This window comes from Prionailurus viverrinus, chromosome B3 (genome assembly GCF_022837055.1).
Source record: "Prionailurus viverrinus isolate Anna chromosome B3, UM_Priviv_1.0, whole genome shotgun sequence".
In the NCBI taxonomy this organism is placed as follows: domain Eukaryota; kingdom Metazoa; phylum Chordata; class Mammalia; order Carnivora; family Felidae; genus Prionailurus; species Prionailurus viverrinus.
In genome coordinates, this window is record NC_062566.1 from 64036766 (window position 1) to 64064735 (window position 27970).

The 27970-nt window shown below is 41.0% G+C and overlaps 1 protein-coding gene across 2 annotated transcripts in view; it reads right to left on the minus strand.

Moving 5' to 3' along the window:
* The window catches only part of FMN1 (formin 1), a 422489-nt gene that overhangs the window by 282265 nt on the left and 112254 nt on the right, over nt 1-27970 (minus strand). The window contains exons 4-5 of one of the 2 annotated variants that reach the window (XM_047863846.1): nt 24086-24264; nt 234-351 (exon numbers count right to left, since the gene is read on the minus strand). In XM_047863846.1, coding sequence (XP_047719802.1) covers nt 234-351; nt 24086-24264 — 297 coding nt within the window. Of the gene's footprint in view, nt 1-233; nt 352-1716; nt 3478-24085; nt 24265-27970 lie in introns of those variants that run through there. The other variant, XM_047863848.1, reaches the window with a different exon arrangement.

The window sequence follows — 27970 nt, forward strand, 5'->3', positions numbered from 1 at the left end:
TTACACACCTGGCCCCCCGTCATTCATTCCACTGCATTCACCTTTCATCTCTGAGAGATTCATTAATGATAACTGTGCAAAGGTTCCCTTTAACAGCACAACCCCAAAGAAAAGGCTTCAACCTTACATTTAACAGCGAAACAAAAACTCAAGTTCTGGGAGTACTGAAGTAGCACTAAAAGCCACTGCAGCAAAGGATTCATTCCTGGGTACCTGGCTTCTTTTCCCATTACCTGCTTCGGTGTACTTCAATCCCACTTTTTCTTCTGTGTCTTTTGTCTTTGGGGGTGGCCAGACAGCTTGGAGTCTGCCGGGAGTCCTATCGTCCTGCTCAGTGGGGCTGTGGTCAGGCTGTGGAAAAGTGGGGAAAGAAAAAGTCAAATGAAATGTGGCCAATGCCAATTAATCCCTGAAAACATGCTAACTCTAACCCTAAAATCACTTTTAATGGCCTGTTGCACATTGCACTCATTCACTGTCATTGAAACTTCTCACTCCAGAATGACCCTTTTCCAGAAAGGTAAAGTGATCAGTTGGGGGGTTGTGGGGGGGTGAGGGGAAAACACGCACACGCACACACACACTCAAGACCATGTGTGATACAACAAATAATAGATGATGTTTATCATACAACTATTTAAAAAGAAATCACAAACTTTGAACTGAAGACATAGATATAAATGTACTATAATCAGGTACATTTATAGGAATGTTAATAGATCAATCCCAAACAACTCAGCTGTAGGTCAAGATACACCTCTCTAAGCACGACACATTGCTGATTTCAATTTGTTTTCCTTTCCTTTCAATAAATGAGATGGCCTTCATACTCAAGCCATTTTTATAGGGGTTGAGTTTTACAACTAGGAGAATGCTATATCGCGTTTAGTTCTTAACTACAGCCTAAGAATGTTTCCAAAGATTTTAAAAATTTTAACATCTTTACTGATCAAGTATATAAGAGGGGATGATAACTCTATGCTGAGTTGACACTAAAATTCTACTCACGGTTCTCGTGAACCTTTAGGATCTGTTAGACAGGTGTGTGCTAGTCTTCATGAATTACCTGAATTAATTTTAATAGTAGCAGCCTTCACTAATTAGGTGCTTACCAGGTACTAACTTGACTTAATCTTCACAACTGCCCTGTAAGGTGAAGGCTATTCCGTTCGTTACGCGGACGAGGGGATGGAGATTCAGAGGGGACCAAGGTCACCCGGGCAAGAAATGGCAGAGTTAGAATTAAAACCGGGTCTCATTCTAAACCTAGTGATCAGGGTGCCTTGTAACCAACACGGGGACATTTTAATGCTAACACAAACACCTATGTCCCCAAATGGCAGACTTCCGAAGTTAAAATATAGTTTTTGCAGAGGTATAATTAGGTGGTGAGGAAATCCAGGCTGTTTCTCCCTCCTGCATCGTGCTGCCTAGTTTTTATAAGAACATCTATGAATGCTTAAGCTCAGAGTGACAGTTTCCCTTTCCTACCCACACATCTTTATGTATAGCCCTTTTATGACACTCCAGAAAAATATAAGGAAGACAGAAAACGCCAGTTTCACTCCTTACCCCTTACAAGGATGATTTGATCTTAATCCTCTTCACCTAGAGGAGACTAACAATAGGTAGTTGGGACTCGCTTTTGACAGGAAACCTGAAAACTACAGGTTTCACTGCATCTTAGGACAAAACGCAAAACCCAATTCTACATACGCTTTTGGAATCAGAGGGGCCATCCCCTGGCCTTGACCTGGATCGTTCAAACACAGCTCTCAGGGACTCCTTCTCATGCTTCATCTTGCGCTTGAGAGCTTCCAACTCCGAGGTGTCAGCTGTGGTCCCCTTTTTGGGGGGACGAACGAATATGGCTTTAAAGGCCTCGAGGGCGGTCTCTGGAGGCTTTGGCTTGACCTCTCCACCCTGAGTTTGGGCTCCGCTGGGGCCGCTCTGGCTCTCCTGGGCAGCACCGCAGCCCATCTCTTCCTTTCTGGGCTGTTCAGGGTCTCCTGCCCTCACTTCTGCTTTGGGCATGTCAAGGATGAACAGCTGAGAGAGCTGCTCCAGGAGAGTGGGAGTGGCCTTCGGGTCAGCTGTCTTCTCCCCGGTCTTCACCGTCTGCGGCCCTGCCTGCGCTAAGGACTTCTGAACAGGTTGTGTCAATTTGAGCAAGGCCAGGTCTCCATCCTTTTGTTTAATTTCCGTGATGGTCTTCCCTCCCTCACCAGTAGCCCCTTTCTTCAACACACGAAGTCCACTAAAAAAGGCTGGAAGCTGGAATGCCTTCTCCCCAGGGACTTCTTTTTTTGACGCGGCATTCTCGGTAACACCAACAATCAAGGTCTGGTCTGTTACTGCGGGTGGATCTTGGGAACTTTCTTCTCCAGCTTGCCCTTGGACGGGGCTGTGCTCTGTCTGAAGGCCACCATCACCAGGTTCGGGTTTGCTACTTATCTCAGATGGAGTCCTCCGAGGACCTTCTGCACAGCACTCTGCATCATCCCTTTCCCCAGTGATACTATTTTCCCCACAATCACGTGGCTTTTCTTTGAGCTCCTGAGATGGCTCAGCTACAACACTGGGAGACTGTGGGCGACTGGTGTTGCTTCCCTCTTCTGGCTGCTGGCCACCATCATCAGAGTCAGAATCACTGGTGGTGTTCACAAGAGTCCCACGAACCAAAATGACATCGTCTCTGTTCACGCTCAGAGTACTGAGCGGAAGAGGCTCTTGACCCAGGAGAGAAATCCCTGCGTCTGCTATGATGCTCTGATTTCCCTCGGACTCTGTCTCCGCCCCTGCAGTCTTGCCATCATTTCCCAGGTCAGGTAGAACCTGGGCCGCTGCCTCCTGTGGATGGGAGCCATGGCTGGGATCAACCAGCTGAGGCACTGGATCCAGGACCAAACTGTGGAACGCCTTCAGGACTGCGTCTTCCTCTTCAGGCTTCGAAGATTCGAGCTTACTTGTAAACCCAAACAGAGTCTTCATGGAGAACTTGCTCAGGATCGACTGAGCCACTTCAAGTCTGGCTTCAGGTTTTTCTGGCTCTGAGACCTCATCACTGCCATTCAGAGAGTCTCCGACGCCCTCCATGTCTCTGCAATGCCCCCGGTGCAAGTTCTGGCTTTTGTCACTTTCTCTACTGTCTCAGTTTATCCACACCATGGGCTCTGAACTTCCAGGACAGAGAGAGCAACAGGACCCGGCAGCCTGACTCCGCCCCAGAGCAAGCACACTTGGTCTCTTTCAGGTCACTGGCTGTGTCCTCCTTCCGGTGTGAGCCAGGATGGTGCGCCCAGGGCCAGCTGTAAGAAGTCCGAGGAGCTTAATGCCCAGACACAGCCTCGGCTGCGCACCTTACTATAGACGGACTGGGGAGGCTGCTCCGCTGGGACTTCCGTATTTATTCCCGTGGACAAAAGGGGTTTTGTCGTAGGGAAAGTCAGTCTGCCCCCGGTCATCCCGGCCCAGGACTTCACTGTGAGCTCCGCCCCAGTGCCTGCCTGCAGTTCTCCGGATAGCTTTCAACTTCCTCATTGGTGAGCAAGGGAGGCTACCGAATGTGCTGAGCTGGCCAGCAGATCCTGACAGCCCTCAACCCCCCCGCCCCCACCCCCCCCCCCCGCATCAGCCCAAGAAATCCAAAAGTGAATCAGCAGAAAAATGATGAAACGTTTCCTTTTTGCCCTTTAAATTTTGGTCAGAAGCCCGTGCACCATCCAGGCCAAAAAACCTAGCAGCACACACAGATCAACAGCCACTTACAAAGCCCAGAGCAAAGAAATAAAAGTAGGGAAACAGATGATCTCAAAATGCCAAGAACTCTCTCAAAAGCAGTTGATTTACAGCTCTCAAAGCTGTCTTTTTTTTTTTTTTTTTTTAATGCTTTCTTCCGCTTCCCTGCAGGTTTCATCTGGAATGCAGATTTTAGCTGGTGGGGTCGGGGGGTGGGGAACCAACACAACTGGTTTCAGATTACTGCTGTTTTAGCTCTGCCCCGGTGTCTCACTGTTCTACAAACAGGTACTTAGGCAAGCACGCCCACCACGCCCAGTGGCCACCAGCCTTAGGCGGGCAGAGTAAACAGCCCCAGCCCCAGCAGGAATGATCACCCTCCACACGCTCTGTGCCAACCCCAGGCTTCTGCTCAGCAGCTCTGACTTCCTGGTTTCCTTAGGAATCCTGATGGCCGAAGGGCACCCCGCTCTGCTTCAGTGATCCAACCAACTAAGTGAAACCTGGCATGATACAAGGTAACACACAACCTGCCTTGTTAAGCAAAGCGATTTATCAAAGGTCCCCAAGGAAGCACATTCCCCCAAAGGGCAAAACGTCTGAAAGGTCTCTGTCAGTCAGGTTTCTATCACAGACCCAATTTGCCTAAAACAAGAAGGGCAGACAAAATCACCACCAACCATCAGAGCAAGGTAGTTTCCAACACTCTGATCATATGCTGGGAACTTGGCAACGAAGGACGTGGAAAAATTGCCGCTCTGTTTCCTAGCTGCATGGCTGCCTCTTGGGACAGCTTCCTGTCATACCTGAAGGTCTCAGTGTTTTTCAAATCTCGTCCAGTCAGCAGGCATTTACTAAGCACCTGGGATGGACAAGTTACTGTACTGGATCGAGGCAGTCAAACTGGCTTAGGAGTAATCACCGGCCCTCTGAGCAAAGCTGCAAGAAGATTGAGCCCAAGTGTTAAACACCAACAGCAATTCATTCTGCAAAATAGAAGCTGGAGCCACAAGCTTCTTGTGCAAAACAGCAGTCTTGCTTGATGTGCACCAGGGAGCAGCCGTGAATGTCACTCTGATGACTTGAATCATGTTCCCCAATAAGTATTAACACTGAGAAATTTTGACTGCAATACATTTCTAGCAGTGTGTTCAAAAGGAACCCTCACACAAAAAGGGTACATATTTTAATATCCCACCAATCCCTATGGAAAAGTTAAGACAGCACTTCCTGGCCCCTGGTTTGACCTGGTGTCTAAATGGAGACTTTCCCACTCACTCCTGATGCTAGTATGTTTGGGATTATTAACCAGGGCAGACTTCATCAAAAGGCCGCCATAACACACAGAAAGCTTCATGGGCACCATTCAAGTCTTAGAACAGTTTCCTGTCCAGAGGAAATGCCCTTTGATAAAAATCAGACTTCTGCTTCTGCTAGAATGAGGAGAAAAGGAATCACCACCTCAAATCATAAGATCAGTCTTATGTTCTTAACATATAGACCGTCCAACACTGATGTGTGGGGAAGAGACGTGACACCTATTTGGTGTCGACCTTTTTTTTCTTTAATTTTTTTTAAACGTTTTATTTATTTTTGAGACGGAGAGACAAAGCATGAACAGGGGAGGGTCAGAGAGAGGGAGACACAGAATCTGAAACAGGCTTCAGGCTCTGAGCTGTCAGCACAAAGCCCGACACAGGGCTCAAACTCAAGGACCGCGAGATCATGACCTGAGCCGAAGTCGGCTACTTAACCGACTGAACCACCCAGGCGCCCTGGTGTCGACCTTGTTAACTAGAGGCTCTATTTTTCTCAGACCTAACTATCAGTTTTGAGAATAAGTTTCTGAGCACCCCCAGCACATCTGGGCGAAATGGGACATAAAGTGTCCCCCAAAGGTTGTTGGCCTTTTTATACAACAGTATGGAGCAGAATTAAGATTTTCAGCATTCTGTCAATACCCATGGATGCCAATACAATTTCATGGAAGTTGTGGCAAGTCTTGAGTCCTAGGAAATGATTTGATCCCAGTCCCTGGGTTAGAGGTAAGTAAGGTATTAGGTTTATTTTAAAAGTTAAGTAACCATGGGGACGCCTGGCTGGCTCAGTTGGAAAAGTGTGCAACTCGATCTTGGGGTCATGAGTTTGAGCCCCATGTTGGGTGTAGGGATTACTTAAATAAAACTTAAAAAAAAAAAATAACGTTAAGCAACCATGGCCAAGAGAACAATCCAGAAATTGCACTACTCGTCTCACTAGGACACAAAGTGTATTTTATCCTCTGAGATGACACAGAAGATGAACTTCACAAAACAATGTGAGAATGATCATGCTTTCCCCTTGTAACTTAGGGGAAAATCTAGAGTGGCTGATTAGAAAAAATAAAAATAAATCAAGCAAAAATGCCTAGCTGGCTTGTGTACTAGTCACAGACAAAACACAGAATCCCCTGGAGTCAAACACATTAAAAAGCTTTCCCCATACAACCCTCCTTCATTTATGAAGCATAACTCTGTTACAAAGATGTATTTATCCAACAATTATTAAGCACCAACTACATACCAGGCTCCAGGGATATACCGATGAAGAAAACCCCAGCCCTCCACTTTCATGACACATGAAGGTAAACAGGGGAGATCAGCCAAGAAAGAGGTGACACTTTGTTCATAAATTGTAACTAAGTACTTTATACCCCAGACTCAGTTTGAATAGCAACCAGTGGACCTAAGACAATTCTTTTTTTTATGTCGATCTATGTTTGACAGAAAGAGAGCACAAGCAGGGAAGGGGCAGAGAAGGAGACACAGAATCTGAAGCGGGCTCCAGGCTCTGAGCTGTCAGCACAGAGCCCAATACGGGGCTCAAACTCACGGACTGTGAGATCATGACCTGAGCCGAAGTTGGATGCTTAACCGACTGAGCCACCCAGGTGCCCCTGGACCTAAAACAATTCTAAGTGAAAGCAAGCAGTTACCATCTAAATAATAAAGAGAAGTAAGAGAGAGCAGCATGGTATTTCAAATAGATGTTTGAATATTGACTCTCAGACCATTAGAAATGTGACTATTGCTGGTGATTTAAGAAATCAAAAAAATGTTTGACCATAATGTTCAAATAAGCCTGCAAAATTTTTAAATCATTTTATTTTCATCATGATAAATACATTCTTTAATCCTCACACCCAACTTCCCTCTGGTAACCATCAGTTTGTTCTCTATAATTAAGAGTCTATTTCTTGGCTTGTCTCTCTCTCTTTCCTTTACTCATTTGTTTTGTTTCTTAAATTCCACATGGTGAAACTATATGGTATTTGTCTTTCTCTGACTGAATTATTTCACTTAGCATAATACACTCTAGCTCTTTATCCATTCATCTACTGATGGACCCTTGAGCTGCTTCCATATCTTGGCTATTGTAAATAATGCTGCAATAAACACAGGGGTGCATGTATCCCTTTAAGTTCGTGTTTTTTATTTGGGGGGAAAACACCCAGTAGAGCAGTTTCTGGGTCATAGAGTAGTTCTATTTTTAACTTTTTGAGGAACCTCCATACTATTTTCCAGAGTGGCTGCACCAGTTTGCATTCCCACCAGTAGTGCAAGAGGGTTTTTCTCCACATCATTGCTAACATTTTTTCTTGTGTTGTTGATTCTACCTATAATGAAAAAGGTGTGAGCTGTTATCTCATTGTACTTTTGATTTGCATTTCCCTGAAGATATGTGATGTTGAGCCTTTTTTCATTGTCTGGTGGTAATCTGGATGTCTTCTTTGGAGAAATGTTTGTTCAGGTCTTCTGCCCATTTTTAATTGGATTATTTGTTTTTGAGCATTGAGTTGTATCAGCTCTTTATGTATTTTGGATACCAAACCTTTATCAGATAGGTCATTTGCAAATTTCTCCCATTCAGTAGATTGTCTTTTAATGTTGTTGTTGTTTCCATCAGTGTGCAGAAGCTTTTTATTTTGACATAGTCCCAATAGTTTATTTTTGCTTATATTTCCTTTGCCTCAGGAGACCTATCTAGAAAAATGTTGCTACGGCCAATGTCAGAGACATTACTGCCTGTGCTCTGTTCTAGGATTTTTAAGAAACCTGCAAATTGGTTGATTGGTCTTGAAAAATGAGTCTATTTAATGCTTTAACATTTTCAGGAGGAAAAATAATCACTTCTCTCCAACATCATTTATCTCAGTGTCTTATTCTGTGATGAATACTTATTGAATACCTACTACACAAAACCGGTAGAAGCCAAGACTTTCTCCTGAATCTCTTTTGTTCTGTAGGGGCCAAGGGCAGGCCACCCCAAGATGGGCCACTTTGGTATGAAGATTATTTTGTGTTGAAGGCAACTGAGATCCTGCAGGCTCAGAAAAAACTTTTTGCCCTTCCCTTCACTACATAGGAAAATCTAAATTGAGGGTTCTTCCCAGTATAATGGCTATTACCAGAGATAAATTTTATCTGAGTGACCCATCTGTATGGCAAGATAAACATCTAGATTCCAAATATCTGCTCTTGTTGTCCTGTGAATAGCCTTCCTTCTCTTTGAAGTCCCAGACATCCACCCAGTTTAGGATGATATACATACCTCATTTTGCCTGTCTTTGGAATTTACATGTCTGTGTGGATTCCCTGTATTTACAAAATGAAATCTGATTTTCTCCTGTTCATCTGTCTCGTGTCCATTTGATTCTTAGTCTAGCTAAAAGGGGACAGGAAACTCATGCTCCTTGACAGTTTTAACCTTAAGGCCCTTAAGCCTTCTAACAGCTATACCTGTGCAAAAGGTCAGATAAAATGATTCACCTTAGACAACCAAGTTAAAACAGGTAGCACTTGACCCATGTGATGTTCTTTGTAACTATTTGTTAAAAACAATTGGTACCCAGCTACTTTAAAACTCAACACATATTTGTGTGAAGAATTTACTACTAGTGAATTGTCCATGTTTCTCCCTTCTCACCATCCTCTCAGACTGAGGCTGAAGGCAACTGTACCTCAGGTAATAAGAACATCAGTCCCACAGATACCTGGTGAGATAAGCCTAAAAGGGTGGTTGCAACAAAAAGGCACATCACCTGAGACCAGTCAGTAGAACCAACCTTCTTGGCTCTCATAAGGTTAGAGGAATCAACATTAAAAAGCATTTTGTAAGTCAATTTGCAGAAATTGGACGTTGCTTAAAAGAAAAACTTCCTAAAGTCCTCCCACCCTCTACTCTTTGGAATCCCCCACCCAATCATTCAGTTTAGATAATTCCCTCCCACATTCTCATAAAACCCCAGAAAGGCAAGGGAAAAGTAGAGCAAATGAGATCAGTTTCACAGCATCAGGCCACATGATTCTCCTGTTTCTCTTTCCCAATTTATTACAAGTTCTGGGCCCGTTTTTAATGACTAATTGCTTCTAGCTTCTAAAGTGGTTCAACTGGGTTCATGTGACAATTGCTGGAGAAAAGTAGAAGGGAGTTAAAATTACTAAAGGTAATTAAGGGTATAAAAACTATTCTGTAGAAGACAAGTTTATACCAGTGGACTGGGGAAAGGAAGGAAGGAAGTGGTGGATAAAGATGTGAGTGGGGTAATGAGTAGAGATGGCTTTTTGGTCCAGGAAGGGTGTTTTAATTTACTCAATGAAGTCTGATACAAACAGTGAGATCTGAGGAAATTATGACATCGCAAGCACTCAAAAAAGCCACTTGTCAAACTAACGACATCCCGTGAAAGGAGCTGACGATTATGAAAGAATGTGGGTAGAATCAAATTGCTGGGAAGCTGAACGGGACTTCAGAAATACTAGAAATCAACTCGTTCCACATTCTTGTGTTAAAGAAGAAGCCATTTGAAATCAAGAGAAGCTAAATAACTGGAACCAGTTCACACTGCTCACATGAGCAACAAGATGGGAAACGAGGTGTTCTGACTCCTGTTCACCTCCGGTCTTCCTACTGCCCTGGCCCATGAGCTTACCTTCCTCCGGAACAGCATCCTCCTTATGCTCACTTTCCACATCTTGGAAATGAAGTCACAAGACCAAGTACAAGACCAAGCCAGAGACCTCCTTAGGCTTCTCTTTCTATTGCAGCTTCATAGCATCCTCCCTGACTTCCTGGTGCGCCTTCCCTCTCCCCACTAACACGAAACTTATAACAGCCCCTCTAGGTCAGCCCACAAGAGGCCCGCAGCAGTTTTTACTAATTGTTTAAAAAAAAACAATAGGCTGCACCTGCCCAATTGCGAGGGCAGGTCTCAGTGATTAAGGCCTTCTTCCACTGAGCAGTCTTAGTGTAAAATGTTTCTAAGACTGGTTCCACTGAGCAGTACCAAATCTCCAGGGGAAAATGAGTTGAACGTCAGTAACAAACTAGAAGACTCTGAAAGTCAGAAAGAGAGACTGGTGCATACTTGTCAGGATGGAAGCAAATGAGAGAGCAGTGTGGATGTGATCTTTCAATGACCAGGAACCAGGGCAGGGTGCACAGTTAAGATCCTGGCCTTGGGTCCTGGGCTTACCTCCTACTCTTCTCCTTCAAGAAGCTTGACCTTGGGCAAGCAACCTGTGCCTCAGCTTCCTCACCAGCATACTGGCAATAAGAAAAGTACCTACTTCATGGGTTTTTAGGAGCATTAAGTGAACTAATAAGTTTGACACTCTCATCAATGCCTGGCACATAGTAGGTACCACATAGGTATGATATATTTTCATAGCAAAGTAACAACTGTTTTAGGGCCATCAACCTGCATCGAACAGATTTTTTTAGCCTTGTCAGTATGAAACAAGTATTTACTGATGAACTGACAGCCCACGAAGGAAGCTGCCCCACCCAATTCCTTCCTAAATATGCACTTGGGCAGAGGGGCCCTTTGGTCTGAACAGGATCCTTTGTTATAGAAAGGCCTGCTAAATACAACACCTACCCATGCCACATCTGTGCCAAGAGTGAATAGAGCATCAAAGAAAATTCTTTCAAGGGGTTCCTTTGAATGTTTTAGGGCCAATACGCTCTGGATTGTTTTTCCCATCTGTATTACCTGAAGGGAGTAAATTACCTTAAAATTCTCCCAGGTGGCCACTGTAGAAGGAGACAAAGTTCATCATGCTCTTTAATCCTTTTCCTGTGCTCCAAGCTGATTGTTAAACCAACTCAATCATTTCAGAAAAATAAATAAACAAACAAACAAAAACACACAAATTTGGATTTTCTCAAGAAAATCCTTTTCTCAAGAGTCTATTGATAACATGCTGCTGCTGCAACCCAAAAGTGTGATCCCTAAGCACTGTGACCTCAGCCCACTTGGGGGAAGGGCTGCTCCCAGACAGTGGCTGGCCTGGGAAAGTACCCAGGTCAACTCCAGCAGGGCACTAACCATTTTCTTCTTTTGCTTGTATGCCAAGTCATTAGACTCCAAAGGCGTTACTTCATTTAAAATTTCCTTTCTCTTACAAATACCAAATCAAGGCTGAAGTAGTTATTACATTAACTGGGTAGGGTCTTACTATCAAATATTTCTAAGACTGATTCCACCAAACAGTACTAAAGGTTCTCTGGAAATGGATTCAATGTCCATGACAAAGTAAAATAATGTAAGAGGGAAAAGGAAAGGCCAAGATTTACCCGTGAAGCTGGAGGGGAGGGAGAGAAGGAGTATTCTTTAAGGTACACAATTTCTTGGGACATGTTTGTGAAGGTTTTGAGCTTTTCCAAAATCAATAATATTTATGCTCCACATGGACAATCACTTCAGAAGGCATGGAGTCCATAAAGAAAGCATTTCATTGTGGCTAAAGTCGCTCTTGATAACACTTTTAGGTGAAGATCTGGAATCTAATAAACCAGAGGTAACCTATTCCTGCCTATACTCTCCTTCTTCCCCAATAGTAAAACTACATAGCCATTGGCTATGCCATAACTGTGTATCTTTGCCTTTTCCTTACATTTCTTTTTTAGGTAAAAGTTATCGAGTTATCTTGAGAATATTAGTTCAAACACCAAAGATCCAGGTATTATTTCTAAATAATTTTATATTTAAATGAGGCAACAGAAAAAATTAGGGCAGGTATGGATTTACCTAAAACAAAATGAAGGTGGATGAAAAGAGCATGCATGACAGAAGGGGAAGAGAACAAGCATTTTTTAGGAGGTCTATGTTGTCCCGAGTGGGCACCTTTATGCAAGGTTTCTCGTGCCTTCCTTAACCCTACTATATAACTCCATGAAAAGTATCATTAACCCCATTTTATAGATGAATGCTGTCCTGTGCAAATTTCTGCAGTGATGGAAATGATCTTTATCTGTGTGTCCAAAACAGTAGATACTAGCTACAGGTAGCCTCTGAGCACTTAAAATGTGTCTAGTGTGACTGAGAAACTAAATTTTAAATTTTATTTAACTTTAATTAATTGCCACCTATAGCTAGTGACTGCTGTACTGGACACTGCTATAGCTGTTAATACTGAGGTTCAGAGAAATTAGGTCAATCCTAAGATTATACAACCAATGAGTGGCAAAGCCAGGATTTGAACTGGATCAATCTGATTCTTAATGTTCATTCTTTTCATTACCATAAAGCCAAACTATAGTATTTGTAATAGTTCTCCTTCAAATGGAACAGCCAGAACGGAGGCAAAATAGATCACCTCGTTACCAGAACCAACTGGCTACTGAAGCTAGAAAGAATTTGCCGAGGACAGAAGGGAAACAAAGGTTATGAGCCCTGATTTGATCAGTGATGATTGCTTTAAGTTAATACTCATAATTTAGTCATTTTAAGAGACAAATATGGAAACAAGTGTGAATGCGTTAAAATTACAAAGGAAAAAGTAAGGTAGGCGTTGTCACAGCTACGATCCTATTTTTTCAAACACAGTTAAAGGGAGGGCAAAGAGAAGAGGGGCAAGAGCTATGGCTTTGAAATGGGACGTGTTTGGGTTCAGTACGAAAATTACTTATTAATCACATACTAGCTGTGTCACTGAGGCAAGTTCCTTAACATCTCTGAACCAGTATCTACATTTATAGAATTGGAAAAATACTTAACTCATAGGACTGTACTAAGAACTGAATGTGCTAATATTCCTAACCCCGTGTTTGCTTCATCACCAAAGACATTCAATAAATAGTGGCTGTCATTGTAGAGTATGGTTAGTTGCAGGGATCAGTGGGTGAAAGAATCACATTCCCAGAGTTATGACATATGCTCGTTATTGCCTCCATTTTGTACATCATTTTAATTTGGCATTTAAACCAAAGTATATACAGCATGACTGTCACTTTCAGTGCTTTAAAAAGTATCATGAAATATTCTGAAAGAATGTTTTAACAGCTCCCAGAATCAAGGTCTTTTACTTTCTGTAGATGGAGAGGGAAGTTTATGATACATGTTATACACAGGACATTTATGGAGTAGCTGCAGTCCTTAGTGCAATTTAGAAATAATGGTAATAATAAATCAAGATGGCTTAATTAAAGCCTATAAAAATCAAAAGGCAAGAGAAAAACAACTAGGCCATACACACTGGAACCTCACGTTAACATAGGAGTCCCCTGAGCATTCTATAGGCAAAGGCTACTACTTCCTTTAAAACTCGAAATGGGTCATACGGGATTGTCGTTTTAACCACAAATGTCCATGTGTATCCTGGAGAGAGAAGAAAAATGCTTTTCTGAAATACACACATGGAACATAAATGATACATGTAGAATCCGGAGAGCAGGCTTTAAAGAGACCATGTGAAGCTCGCAGGACTCAGTCCAGTGAGTATGCATAGAGCTGTAGTTTCAAGACAGAAAAGGGAGGCTGAAAAAGTGGAATTCATTCAAAGGAGGCAAAAAAGCAATTGCCTGAATTTTAGGGAAACCAAATAAAATACTTCCGCTGCAATGTTTCCAATTCATTTAAATACAATTCCTAGACAAATTTCTCAGTATTTTTATAAAACTCAGTTCTATTCTATGTTCTCCTAGGCTTTAAAAGTCCATACATTCTCAAGAGTCCAAATTTTATATGCACAACTATTTAGTGCATGTTGGAATAGACAAAGAGGAAATAAGGACAATAAAGTAAGGATCAAGATCAAAGAGAAGTGAGTGTCACAGTTCCACTAGCCATTAAGAGTTCAATGAGCAAGCCAAGTTCTTTTAGTTTTATGAAGCAATCTGAGATGCTATGAGATTTGTCATTATGTTACAGTGGATATAGAGGACAGCTGGATGTCAGGGAAGTGTGGAAAATTGGGTAAGAACTGAACCTGATGATCGGCCTAAATGGGGATTTCTATTTAAATATGATAATTGATTCATGAATTTGCCATGCAAACAATTCTGGTTTGATGCTTCTCAATTGGTTACTAAGTTTTCACTGGGGACTAATGTCTCTAAGAGTTAAAATTCTGCTAAATATAATTAAGACTGATGGGAATAAAAGCAACTCTATGTAAAAAAGTAGAAAATGTGTAAGAAAGATATAAGGAATGGAAATACATTTTTTGTTGAAGGTAAAAGAAAGTAATTTTGTCCTAAATGAGACTGGTTGTTTGGAGAGAAATGGCTTGGGACAAAATTTGAAGGCCAAGGAAAGTTGTAGAAGGTTCCTGAAGGGAACTCTGGAAAGGAATTTCATGTGTGGTCAGGACTGACTGAGTTGAAATGGATTCTGTTTTTCTCTGTTCAAAAGACAAAGTTTTCTTGGACCATTGATCTGCTCTTGATAAGAAAATGTAAACAAAGGGTTGTTGTTGTTGTTGTTGTTTTTCTCTTTTTGTCTGCTGAGAAAACCAAAGCTTCTGTTTTGTCTTCATTAAGTCTTTGATTACTTAGTTAAAACTTCTCAATGTTAAAGGAGCTAAGTTTTGCTAACAACTATATAACCCTACATATTTGCCTTTAGGATCTCTCATTGCCACGCTGGGTAAACAAATGATTTAAAGTTTTAAGATTAGTAATGATCTGTAATCTATTTAGGATGTGCCTTATAACTTTCTAAGGTTTTAACAAATTTCCCAGGATTTAAATTGTAAATGAATTTTTGACCAATTAGGCCTTCTTTGGTATGTGAAGTTACTCTGGAAACACTGTCAAACAAATAATGGTAAACCTTAGTATATTATTTGGGTAAATGCTATAACTGCTCAAATATAAATGCAATTCCTGAAGTTTTAATGTTTTGGTAATAAGGTCATCACTTGATACTCTGATTATCAAGGTGTTAGGTGTCACAGAGATGATGCAATTTCCTGTATGAATTGCATCAGAATGAACTCTCATCAGATTGTTAACCATGTCCATTTCTGAGATTTCTGTCATTTATAATTATTCGGATGCTCATACTAAATGTGTTTCATCTTCAAGATTTGTAAAAAGGACTTTCATGACAGATACAGGTATTCAATACCTTTAAGATTAATACTAAGATGGGTAAGAATTGCCAGAACTAAAAAGCTGCTTCAAACTGAACAAGAATTAGGAACATGGGACTAAATGAACTGAAGGACACAGTTATAATTTTGCCACTTTTGTTTTAAAGTGTTGCTGGTTCTGTAAACGTTTGCTCATCTATGACATACAGGAATGTGACAAAGTATTCATTTGTGAACAAACTGGAGTATTTAACATTTCTCTCTACCTGAACCCTCTAAAATTCAAAAACTCTCAGTGAGTGTTCTTTCTTTTAAGGCAATTATAATCACTTACGTGAGTTCAATAAGAATCTTCTTCTTATAACAGGATACCATTGGAAATACTGGTTATTTTACCAAGGCTTTGAATGGAATGTCATATTTGAGAGTCATGCATAGACTCAGATCTGACCATATAGCTCTAAGGAACTAAGGCTGACTTTATGAAACATGGAGCCATAAAGCCCCTTGGAAATGTTGGCCTGATACCTTGCTTACAGAGGTCCCAGCAGCCTTACCAGATGAGTAAAGAGTATCACTTCCTGGCAGGTGCAGGAACCTCAGGATATGTTGGGGACCTCATGGAAAGGAATTTGCCCAAATCTTCATGTATTGCAGTCACGTCTGATGGCAAGTACTTGGCATGGCTTCTGGCCTGGAGAGGCTACTAAAAGCCTGAATCTAGATTCCTTATAAAAGGTTCCAGCAAAGCAAATTGTAAAAGATCTATATAATCAGTCACTATTCTTGCTGACCTTATGTAAATAATTAGGCCAAGTTTATTACAACTGGACTTGTTTTACAAACAAATTAGTCTTGATGTGGCTATCTCTGGAAATGAGGGTTTTAGGAGAAAAAAACGATGTCTCAATAATGTACCTTTATAGATGTTAAATTCTAGTTCTGATTGTCTTTAAATGTTTGCCTAAACCAGACAACGTGAGGTAAACTTTGGAAAATGTGTCACAATATTTCATGTATAGACAAACTTCTGTGCTTGTTTTTCTGTGGGGATAATAAGAAAACTTCATAGGCATATAATTAAACAACTAAAAAATGGGATGGATTCACCCCAACAATTGTCATTTAAATTCTTTTCTCACTGCAGACCTATCAATAGATAAAGACTATAGTGCCTTATTAAATTATTCACTTAAGACCGGGTTAATTCATAAATCTCTATGCAAACCATATCCTCCCTAAACCTGATAGGACAGTTCCTAGAAATCCACCCCATATAAACCCAAAAGACCTGGTTTATTTAAAGGATTGAAAGTCTAACACAGCAGGGGATTTAACTCCAAAATGGAAGGGCCCCTACTGGGTCACATTAAGTACTCCCCCGGCAATAAAGTTAGGGAGCACACTTCATGGGCTCCAGTTCTAAAATAAAACCTGTGCCTCCTTCACAGAAAACTAATCTTCCTTCTTACTCCTGTAAATGTGTGGAAGACCTCAAACTTCTCTTATGATGGTTGTACCTTTCTTTTTCATTCTCCTTTCCCCAATTTCTACTGTTCCTTCTTACAAAGGGCCATTCAAAGGGCTCCTGGGTGGCTCAGTCGGTTGGGCGTCCGACTTCTGCTCAGGTCACGATCTCACGGTCCATGAGTTCAAGCCCCGCATCGGGCTCTGTGCTGACAGCTCGGAGCCTGGAGCCTGCTTCACATTCTGTGTCTCCCTCTCTCTCTGCCCCTCCCCTGCTCATGCTCTGTCTCTTTCCGTCTCAAAAATAAAAAAAATAAAGTTAAAATAATTAAAATAAAAAGATTAAAAAAAAAAAAAAAACAAAGGGCCATTCAAAAGGATCACCACAGACATTTGAATTACAAACCAAAAAAAAAAAAAAAAAAAAAGAACAAACACACAAACCCAAAAACATCTGATTCCTGCTGCCTGTTTCCACTCCATCTGAAGAGGCTTTAAGCCAGACATCTAAAAATCTTATCACGGGCAGACACTGGGTTTGTAATTTGCTCTATTAACCTATATTTTTCTTGTTTCTATAAAAGAAATGCCTTATTAACTACCTGATTGTTCACTAAACAAAACAGTCTATATAATGGTTAAAGACCACACACGTTATACAGTTAAGGCCTTAAATGACTCTCAAAATAACGTCATATTCTATTATTAAATACTGAATAACTCAAATGCATACAAAATAGGATGGCATTAGATGTTTTAACTGCTGCACAAGGTGGAAACTTATACTCTCATAAAAACAAACTGCTATGTATACATTCCAGATGACCACACAAATATTTCTGGATTTCTAACTGACATGAATACTCCAATTGGTGCTTCAAACAGTCTCTCTCTCTTTCCTTTAATGATTGGTTAAACTCTTGGACTGGAGCATTTCTGTCAACTACCAAAGTACTTTTATTGCGGTTTCTTTCTTGTCATTCCAATTACATTTTGCTGTTTTCTCCCATGTGTCTCTGCCTGGGGCCAAGACTCCATCACTACAATAACTTCAAGCCAACAGATAATCCTTGCTACTCAAGATGGTTCATACACGTCCACCTTGGATTCAGCTGCCTCTGCCTTTTGTAACTTCTCTATATGCTCCCCAAATGATCAATATTGACCATAGATAGGGACATCCCTGTGCCCCTACTCAGCCCGAAGAAGCTACAGAAGATGAGACCTTCCACCTTCAGCAACCTTAAAGATTTAGTGGTCAAAATTACTCAGGGGGGATATGATGTGGGAACCCATAAGGCAAGCTGACGGTCAAGCACAAGCTAGCACAGCACCCCCACCACACACACAAGGTGGGATGCCTGTGATATTCCTCAGGTACTCCTGGCTGCCCAAGAACAAAGGAAAGGGGAAAACAAAGAGTTAACTGATGGAGATCACAGTGAGTCTCCCATCAGTTTACAAATATCTTAGTAAATTACAAGAAAAAGGCAATCTTATCAAGAGCCTAATCTCCAGAAACCTATACACTCAGTTTCCTAGAACCCTTAGTGTCACCCTCCCCTCAATAGTGACGTGGGGAACAAAGGCAAGAAGGAAATAGTAGGTAAAATTAAATTTCCTTGTAAACTATAGCCTATTGACAAATACTTGAGGCAAATACAGACTAGAACATTTCTTCAGGAACCCCCTACCATCCTAAAGTGAATGCCTTACTAGAGGAAAACCACCTTAGCTTGACAATAGCAAGGCCTCAGGTATTTCAGGAGTCCTCTTTAGCATATCAAAGACCCTCTTGAGGCCTCCCTTTTGTCTTTACCTCCTCCAATTCCTCAGTATATAACTAGTCACTCTTTACAACCCCAGGGCAGCTCTTCCTGCCTGTGGGTCCTGTCCCCATGCTTTAATAAAATCACCTTTTTGCACCAAAGATGTGTTTAAGAATTATTTCTTGGCCATCAGCTCTCAACCCCGCCATCACCCCAAAACTTCATCAATGAACATTCCTCTCAAATGGAATCTTTGAGAAACTTCACTCACTGTAAGAAGTTAGACCCCATTTACTCTCTAGTCTGTCCATAATCAGTTGCCTTTGACACATCTGGTTCAAGGTATACCAAAAACTGAGGAACATGGCTGATGATAGCTCCTAGTTTGGTGGTATATAAGATACTGCCCTTTAAAAGGCTAACTTTATAATATTCATACTCTAAATGGGCACTCTGGGATGACCAAGGGTTTATCATATACAGATGCAATTCACCAGAGCAATTCACACATTTGGTGCATTTGGATGCTGCCCCCAAATTGATACCTAGGGTTGCTTGATCCAGTAAACAAAACATCGGACAACCAGTTAAATTTGAATTTCAGACAAAAAAACAAACATTTTTTCACTATAAGTATGTCCTATACAATATTAAGCTACCTCATGACCCAAAAGTAGAGCTGACTGCGTGTTGAGTTTAGTCTTTCAGGAGTTTCGCAGACCAACCAGAATGGTCCACAGAATTTGTATAAGCGGGACTAGAAGTTAATCACCCAACAGAACCTCTCTGCACAGCAGTCTGGTTGACATTCAGCCAAGTGACACTAAGACAGCAGCACTGGATGTTCACACATTGAAATACATACTGGTTGGTAAATAGATGGTACCCTGAGCTTACCTAGTGTCTACTCTACGCCAGCCTCACTCCCCTCCTGCCATTCCCCAAAGGAACCTCTGTATTTTCCCACAGTTCAGTAACTAAAAGATGAACATGGCATGGGACAATAAGGATGGGCCCGGAGGGCATTAGGCTAAATGAGATAAGACCAGAAAGACAAATACCTTATGTTCTTACTTATATGCAGAACAAAAACAAAACAAAAAACAAAAAAACAAAAAAACAAACTCACAGAAACAGAGAACAGATTGCCAGAGGCAGGGAATAGATAAAGGTGGTCACAACATACAGACTTCCAGTTAAAAGATTAATCAATTCTGAGTATGTAATGTACAGCATCGTGACTAGAGTTAACAATACCGTATTGCATATTTGAAAGCTGCAAAGAGAATAGATCTTAAAGTTTTCATCACAAGAAAAAAAAATGTGTTGGGGCACCTGGGTGGCTCAGTCAGTTAAGCGTCCGAGTTTGGCTCAAGTCATGATCTCACGGTTCGTGAGTTTGAGCCCTGCATCGGGCTCTGTGCTGACAGCTCAGAGCCTGGAGCCTGCTTCCAATTCTCTGTCTCCCTCTCTCTCTGCCCCTCTCCCACTCACACTGTCTCTCTCTGTCTCTCAGAAGTGAATAAATGTTAAAAAAATTTTTTTAATTAAAAAAAATGTGCAACTGTGTGAGGTGATGTTAACGAAACTTGTTACAGTAATAATTTCATAATATATACTTTTTAAAAAAATTTTTTTAACGTTTATTTATTTTTGAGACAGACAGAGACAGAGCATGAACAGGGGAGGGTCAGAGAGAGGGAGACACAGAATCTGAAACAGGCTCCAGGCTCTGAGCTGTCAGCACAGAGCCCGACGCGGGGCTCGAACTCACGGACCATGAAATCATGACCTGAGCCAAAGTCGGCTGCTTAACCGAGTGAGCCACCCAGGCGCCCCTATACTTCTATCAAATCATTATGTTTTACACCTGAAACTTATACAATATTATATGTCAAGATACATCAATAAAACTCGGGGAGAAGGGAAGGATAGTACTGGAGACACAAAATGTCCTATGAGCCTTCAAATAGAGTTAGGAGACTACAAATTTTGGTCTTGCAACGTGAGTTGTGACATGGTTCCACCTATTAGGACAAAGATTTCGCATTGAGCATATTAAGATCTATTTGTTTTCTTTAAATAATTCCCATTTGGGGCGCCCGGGTGGCTCAGTTGGTTGAGCATCTGACTCCGGGCTCAGGTCATGATAATGCGGTCTGTGAGTTCGAGCTCTGCGTCGGACTCTGTGCTGACAACTTAGAACCTGGAGCCTGCTTCTGATTCTGTGTCTCCCTCTCTCTGCTCCTCCCTCGCTCATTCTCTGTCTCTCTCTCTGTCACAAAAATAAATAAACATATGAATGAATGAATGAATGAATGAATAAATAAATAAATACATACATACATACATAAATCCCGTTTACCACATATTGGTATTGCTTGGGTTGACTTACGCTCCTATAACAGAATCAGGAAATTTAATATTATAGCTAAAAGACTCTTTGTTTCATCTGTTCCTACTCTTCTCCATTCTGTCAAAACACAGTTGATTAAGAAACTGAAGGTAAGCAAGTGCCCACAATCCCATAGCTGGTGAGCGGTTGAGCTGAGAGTGGAAATGAAGGAGATCTCAATCTCTTGGGCTAGAGCAGAGATTGGCAAATTGCAAATCTGACCCACTGCCTGTTTTTGAATGACTCATAAGCTAAGAGTGATCTTTTTATTTTTAAATGGTGGGGGGAAAAAAAATCAAAAGATGAATGTTTCTTGACATGTGAACATTATCTGAATTTCAAATTTCAGCATCTATAAACATTTATTGGAGCATAAACTCACTCATTCATATTCTCTATGGCTGTTTTGTCATAAGAATTGAGTAGTTACAACAGAGACTATATGGTCCCCAAAGCCCAAGATAATATTTCCATTCTGGCTCTACACAATAACAACAACAACAAAATTAATTCATGGCTACATAAGAGAACTTAAAGAATTTAATTGTAGCTCCAGCCCTAATGCCAGTGGCCATTGTGATTTCTGGGTGTCAAAGTCCCACCAATTAAATGTTTTAGCTATCACCTCTGCATACTAATGAGAAGCAGCCTACCTATAGAAAAAGGCTGAGGAAAGTAACTTCCTGATGCTAATTCTGCAAATCAGTTCCAGAACTGAAAACAGAGCAGTCCTGTCTAACATTTAAAACTGATCCAAGTATCACACAGCAATACATGCCTCCCTGACCTTACTGTTGAAAGCCTCCCAGAGGAAAGACCTCCTTGCCAGCAGGTGTGGTGATCAAAACCTTTACTGAGTAGAACCCCTTCAAATGGAAATCTTACTTACAATATCAACATTAAAAAATAATAAGGATAAAATAAACAAAACATAGGAGTTAAATTGTACTGTCTGAAGAGGGTAGAGGGCTTGGAGGTGAGAAGCCTTAGGGCCCAAGGTGTAAAAACCACTGACGTGGAAAACAATCTAAAGAAAGCAGACCAATTTTTAAAAATTATAATTAATGGAAAACTAAGAAACATGAATATTTATATATTTTATCATATGTTTATGTAATTATTTATATACCAATATAATTTTATATCATATATGATATATATATTTATAAATGCATAAATGCATAAATATTATAAATATGTAAATATACAAGCCATTAAAGCCTGGTTTAGGAAAAAGACCTTTTTTAGGCAGTGATATGAATCACAAGCCTAAATTTACTTGTATTTACAAATAATAATCCCAAGTTTATCTTAAGGAAACGGTCCTTAATATTGGTGGGAGGAGAAGAGGTATAGGAAAAATTATATGTTGGGTAGTGCCATCTATTTCCAAATTGTGGACTATTCTACAATTGAAAACAACGTTAACATCAAATAATAGAGAAACGATTTTTAAAAAAAATTTCAGATTTAGAATACATTGGTAGAGTATGAGAATGTAGAACATTCATTTAAAATACATCTAGAGGGGCGCCTGGGCGGCGCAGTCGGTTAAGCGTCCGACTTCAGCCAGGTCACGATCTCGCGGTCCGTGAGTTCGAGCCCCGCGTCAGGCTCTGGGCTGATGGCTCGGAGCCTGGAGCCTGTTTCCGATTCTGTGTCTCCCTCTCTCTCTGACCCTCCCCCGTTCATGCTCTGTCTCTCTCTGTCCCAAAAATAGAAAAACGTTGAAAAAATAAATAAATAAATAAAATACATCTAGAAACGATATGTAACAATATGGATGAGCAATGTAAGAGTAATTGATAGAGAAAAAAAGGAAAGAAAAAACGGAGGAAACATAAAATCTACGCTTGTAGGTTAAAAAAATCTCTCATTTAAAAAAAGCCATATTTTTCTCTGAAAAATACAAAGAAAATTTATCAAATTTTAACAGTTGGTATCCTTGACTGCTGAAATTATGGGTTATTTCTTTTCTTTCAATTTTAGTACATAGTTCAAATTTTCTAAAAGGATTGTGTATGATTTTCATAATTGAAATAAGTAAAATTAAATAAACCAGAAATACATAGTTTAGCCAATATGTTTATAAAAAACGGATAAACATTTTTTTAAAAACACAGATGTTTCAAAATCTATTTCAGGGGCACCTGCCTGGCTCCGTCAGAGGAGTGTGTGACTCTTGGTCTCAGGGTTGTGAGTTCAAGCCCCATGCTGGGTGTAGAGATTACTTAAATAAATAAAAACTCTGAAACACACACACACACACACACACACACACACACACACACACACACACACACAAATCCATTGCAACACCTTTAGACCCCAAGCCTCAGGTAGCAGCAAATGCAATTTAGAGTAATCTGACCAATAGATGTCACTGTTACACTGCTTTCATTGACCACATCTCAAGATGCACAACCTAACTTTGGAAGGTAGGGAGACAAAACCAAAAACATTACAAATTTCCATCTCATCTCACAAAAGGTTGTAGATTTTTCATCTTTCAACTTCATTCCAAACCTCCTTTTACAATAACTGGGATGTCAAATGCTTTTCTAAAGTGGCACCCAGTGACTATGCGACTATAATTATGAAAAGCACAAGGTTCACTGGGCTTTCTCTTCTGGGCCTGAACATAATGAACTGGAAGGTATCAAAAGGAATCAAGGACACGAGCTTGCCAATGGGCATTAAAATTAATGGGAAAAAAGGGAAGAGGAAGAGGAAGAGGAAGAAAGGAAGAGGGAGGGGAAGAAAGGAAGAAAGGGAGAAAAAAGAAGGAAAGAAAGAAAGAAAGGCCTTTCTTGGATTCCTAATGTTCATCCCATCTCTGAAAAGAAACTGAGAGGTAGAGAAATGTGGTGACAATCATGACAGTCTGGTCATTCTATCAGGCCATCTACAACGTGGAAGGAGCTAAAACCCAGCCTACTGCTTTGTTCACCTGTTAACGGAGCACCTGGAGAGAAAGAAAGGTTTAGAATGTGTCCGGAAGACAGGCTGTTGGCATTGCTCTGGAGATTCCAGAGCCTATCAGTTGGCTAACACATGTTCTCAACTTTTTAGAAAAATGATATTAACAGGTGGCAAGCAGCAAACAGGTACTCCCACAACAAGGCAAAGCTGATATGAGGAGAGCACTCTGAAAACATTCAGGTAGACACTAAACACAGTCACTTTCTGGTGCACAAATTTCAGACACTGAGGTATATTTGTTTTCTGCCATGGGCTGATTTTTAGATAATGACCTCCCCACAAAATGCAGCTTCAGCAGTTTTACAAACACAATTGCCATTAAACACATCTCTGTTGACCGCAAAGATCACAGCTCAAGCACAAAGATTTCTACTTACATGGAGATCCAAGTACAGTTCGCTTTTGTTTGGCTTCTCCCTTTCCTCGTGGAGCAGAAATGGACAGGCTGGTCCTGCTCTATAGCCCAGGAACCATGCACTTCCATCCCTGTTGGGAAGGTCTCTACTTGCTGTCTGCTCATTGAAACAGTCCCGGGGGAAGCCCTCGGAGGAGATGCCTAGACAAAACCAGAGAAGACCATCAGTGACACAGTGGCAAGAAAAACACCAAGCCAGCCATATCTGGGGTCTCATATATGGGCCATTTCATACTACCTCCTACATTCCTTTCTAGGGTGTGTTTTTAGAGTTTGCTTTCTTCCAAAAGTGCCTGTCTCGATTGCTCTTTCTGGATCACCACTAACAAAGAATTTAAAACATTTGCCCTCATATCCAATTTAAAAAGAGAAGTCTATTGGCTATTCTCTATGGTCACTATCCTTGCTTACCAATCCAGGCCATACAGATCATTCTCTTTCAGAACAGAGTTGGAGGATGAGAGGGAGGGACAGAAGTCGGATGGCCTGAGTTGTTGGTTTCACTACTAAAAGGTGTTATCTGAGCCAAGTCACTAGTCACTAGTGTGGGTGTTCTTATGGAACAGGAACTGCCCCATGTTCGCCTTTATTTCTGGGGACAGAAATATCATGTGTGATGCATACTGGCACTTGGTCACTTGTTGAATGAGTGACACTGCATGAGTGAACTATTTGGGACTCACTTTCCTCAGCTCTGGAATGAGGGTATTAAGCTTGTTTTTACTTAAACTACGTTAGGATGGTAATAGTCAAGGATGTGCCAGGTACTGTTTTCAGTTCTGTTCTTTAACTTTTAAAGTAACGCTATAGGCAGGTAGAATTTGTGCTCGCATTTTAGACAGGGAAACTGAAGCACAAAAGAGAGTAAGCAGTTTGCTCAAGATCATAAGGTCAATAAATGGTAAAGCCAGGTATTGAACCCAGGCAGTTAAACACCAGAAGTCAGGCTCTTAATAACTAGACTATATGGCTACTGCCTGGCATTCTTGAAATGGCAATACATGTTGTACAACAAAAGGGCTTCAGGGTCAAATGGTGTGAGAAAAGCTGCATGCTGTATCCCTTGGAGCCACAGTTCATGTTACCATATTAAAGACCTTGAAACACCCTTTAGTAAAAGAGCTTAGCTCTGGGTGATGGTGTTTTCCAAACTCATTTGACCACAGAATCCATTTAAAGGATACCTGTTAAGCATGTTGGAAGTCTCTAGTACTCCACTGGAACATAATTTGGAAAACACTAGATTAGATCACCTCTAAAGTCTCACACAGCTCTCAAGTTCCTAGGCCTCTCTTAACTCCTAGTGAGCAACCTTGGCAAAATATTAAGCAACTAGGCAGAAGGGTTTAGGCTCAGTGTACTAGGCAACAGAGATCACTACTGGGTATATGATGGGGTATATATTACATATAATTCTTGTAATAATGTCTCTTTGATAGTGGCCCAAAGCCAGCCAACCACTTCTGCCATACTGAAAACCTGACGTACAAGTTACTTGAGCTGAGACTAAGTTGGCTAGCAAAAGGACTGTGGGATAACACACTTATCCTTTACATTAAGGTAGAATTTTAGAAGAAAGAAAATTTGAAAACAGCCAAGGTTTCGCTTTTTGTTTGCTTGTTCAGTTGGTTGGTTTCCAATCACACGTCAAAGGGGAAGGTGGCACAGGTCACAGTGTCTCTACGGTTGCCCTCTGGCAGACTGTTGACAAAACACTTTTCTGTAGCTACCAAGAAAATAAGAATTCAAGACCTCAGGCATCTCCTCTGCAGACACAGGGTGACTGGAAAGGCATAACCAGGCTCTTCCTTCATTTAGAAAGAGGGTCTTTTTCTTCACCCGGCCTCACCCTTTCCACATGCCCCTTGCAACCTACTCTCTAGACAGACCATCTCCTGGGCTTTTGCTTAGGGCCTCACGTGCTGCAGAGTGTCCCCACTCCTCTCAGAAGTCACAGAAAAGGGCTACTGCCTAAAAGAACCTCAGAGAGGAGCACTCTGCTAAGCACCTCCCTCCCCTTTATCCTTATAGTGACCCTGAGAGGAAGGTAGTGCTGGCTGTGCTTTACCAGATGGAGAGATTAAAGCTCCATTTAACTTCCGTTTATACGGCTCATCCCTATCCTAGAATATTTCTGTTTAAACCTGGCAAGTAAGAGGAAATCAACCTCTTTAAATTTATTGGTGTACTCTGAAATGTGTTAATTACTAATCACATCCCTCTTTTAAAATCCCTCCACTTTTCATTTTTTTGGGGGAGGGGAGGATAGCTGATGACTTTGGATAAAGTTTACACAGATTAATAAAACACCATAAAACATAATACGTACATCACAAACAACATAATATGCAATATCTAAGGCAAGACAGCCACGTCATCAAAGGCACATTGTCTGGTGACTGGAAGTTCATCATTTAGGTATAAGAGAGCGATAAAGTCCCATGATAGCATGATGGACACAGTGTCCTTGATAAAATGCAGATGCACACACAAACACACTCCCACACCCTGCAGTGGCTAACCAACGCTTCATTAAGGTGCGCAGTGCAGCCCAATTCACTCTCTATGCAGAGGATAGACAACATCAAGTTTAGGCACAAACAATGAAAAATAATTTCGTTTTGGAGATAATTTTTAAAAAGCCAATTTTTTAATGTCTAATATCTAACCAGACAATATCCCTAAGGAGGAAATGCACAAGCTATAAAGGTGACACATAGTAATTTTGGTCAAGATCAGGACGACAGGAAAGGACCAAGGGCAGAAATAAGTAACAAAACTGTTATTCTCAAAAGTCTGACAAAATAGGTGCAAATGACAAATTCACCATTAGAAAGGACATGACAAACTTACAGAGTAAGTCTTTGAAGAGAGAGGTTTAATAATACCAACACAAGTTTTCTGAACAGTCAAAAATAAAGCACATGTCCATATTGATTGAAATTGGTAGTGGCCACATTACTCTCTTCAACTGAATAAATGTAATAAAGAGAGAAAAATTACCTGAAATTAGGTAAGTATATTACGTCAAATAGTCAAATGTCATCTTATTTTATGACACAAGTAGATTTTGAGGTGTTAGATGTTCATTGGATGTTTTGCAAAAAGCTTAAAACAGTCTCCTCAACTCAATTATGTCTTTCCCTTCCATGTGCATATTATAAGTCTGTGTTTTAATCAATATTTACTGGCTGTTTTGTTTCTCAAAGACATTTCAACAGCTTGATGAACCGCACATGCACACAGGTTAATTCTACAGCTGACCGCTGTTAATACAACATAGAGCACAGTCACAGTACAGGAAGGGCAACTTACCTTGGGACCACTTTGAAAGTCTGTGCTTTTCCCAACCATTCAAATGATGAGCTGCACTTCCTGATGCTAACCTACAACATCAGACTGGGGTTTTGCTGTCAATTATCAACACAATAGAAGCAGACAGAAAGGAAAGGTAATATGCCATTTAAAACTGGAAGCAGTCTCCATAGCTCATCTTTCCAAAATGGAGTAAGTGTCCCTACCCGAGGTACATTGGGTTATTGTTCCCACTTCTTCAGTTCCTCCCCACATTACAATTATGCACCCAAGGCCTTTTCTGGTTGCCTTTGTAGCTCCACCCATTGGCATAGACGTTGTATATTTGCCCTGGTACATGGATGTTGGACCTGGCCTTGTGACTTGCGTTAGCCAATTGAATGTGGGCAATGGTACAAGATGCAAATGCTGAGTCAAGGCCTTAAGAGGCATTTCATGTTCTCCCCTCTTGCTCTATATTCTGCCATCAGCATGAGATAAGCACATGCTAGGGAGCCCAAATTAGACACACAGAGAAGACCCAGACATAGTC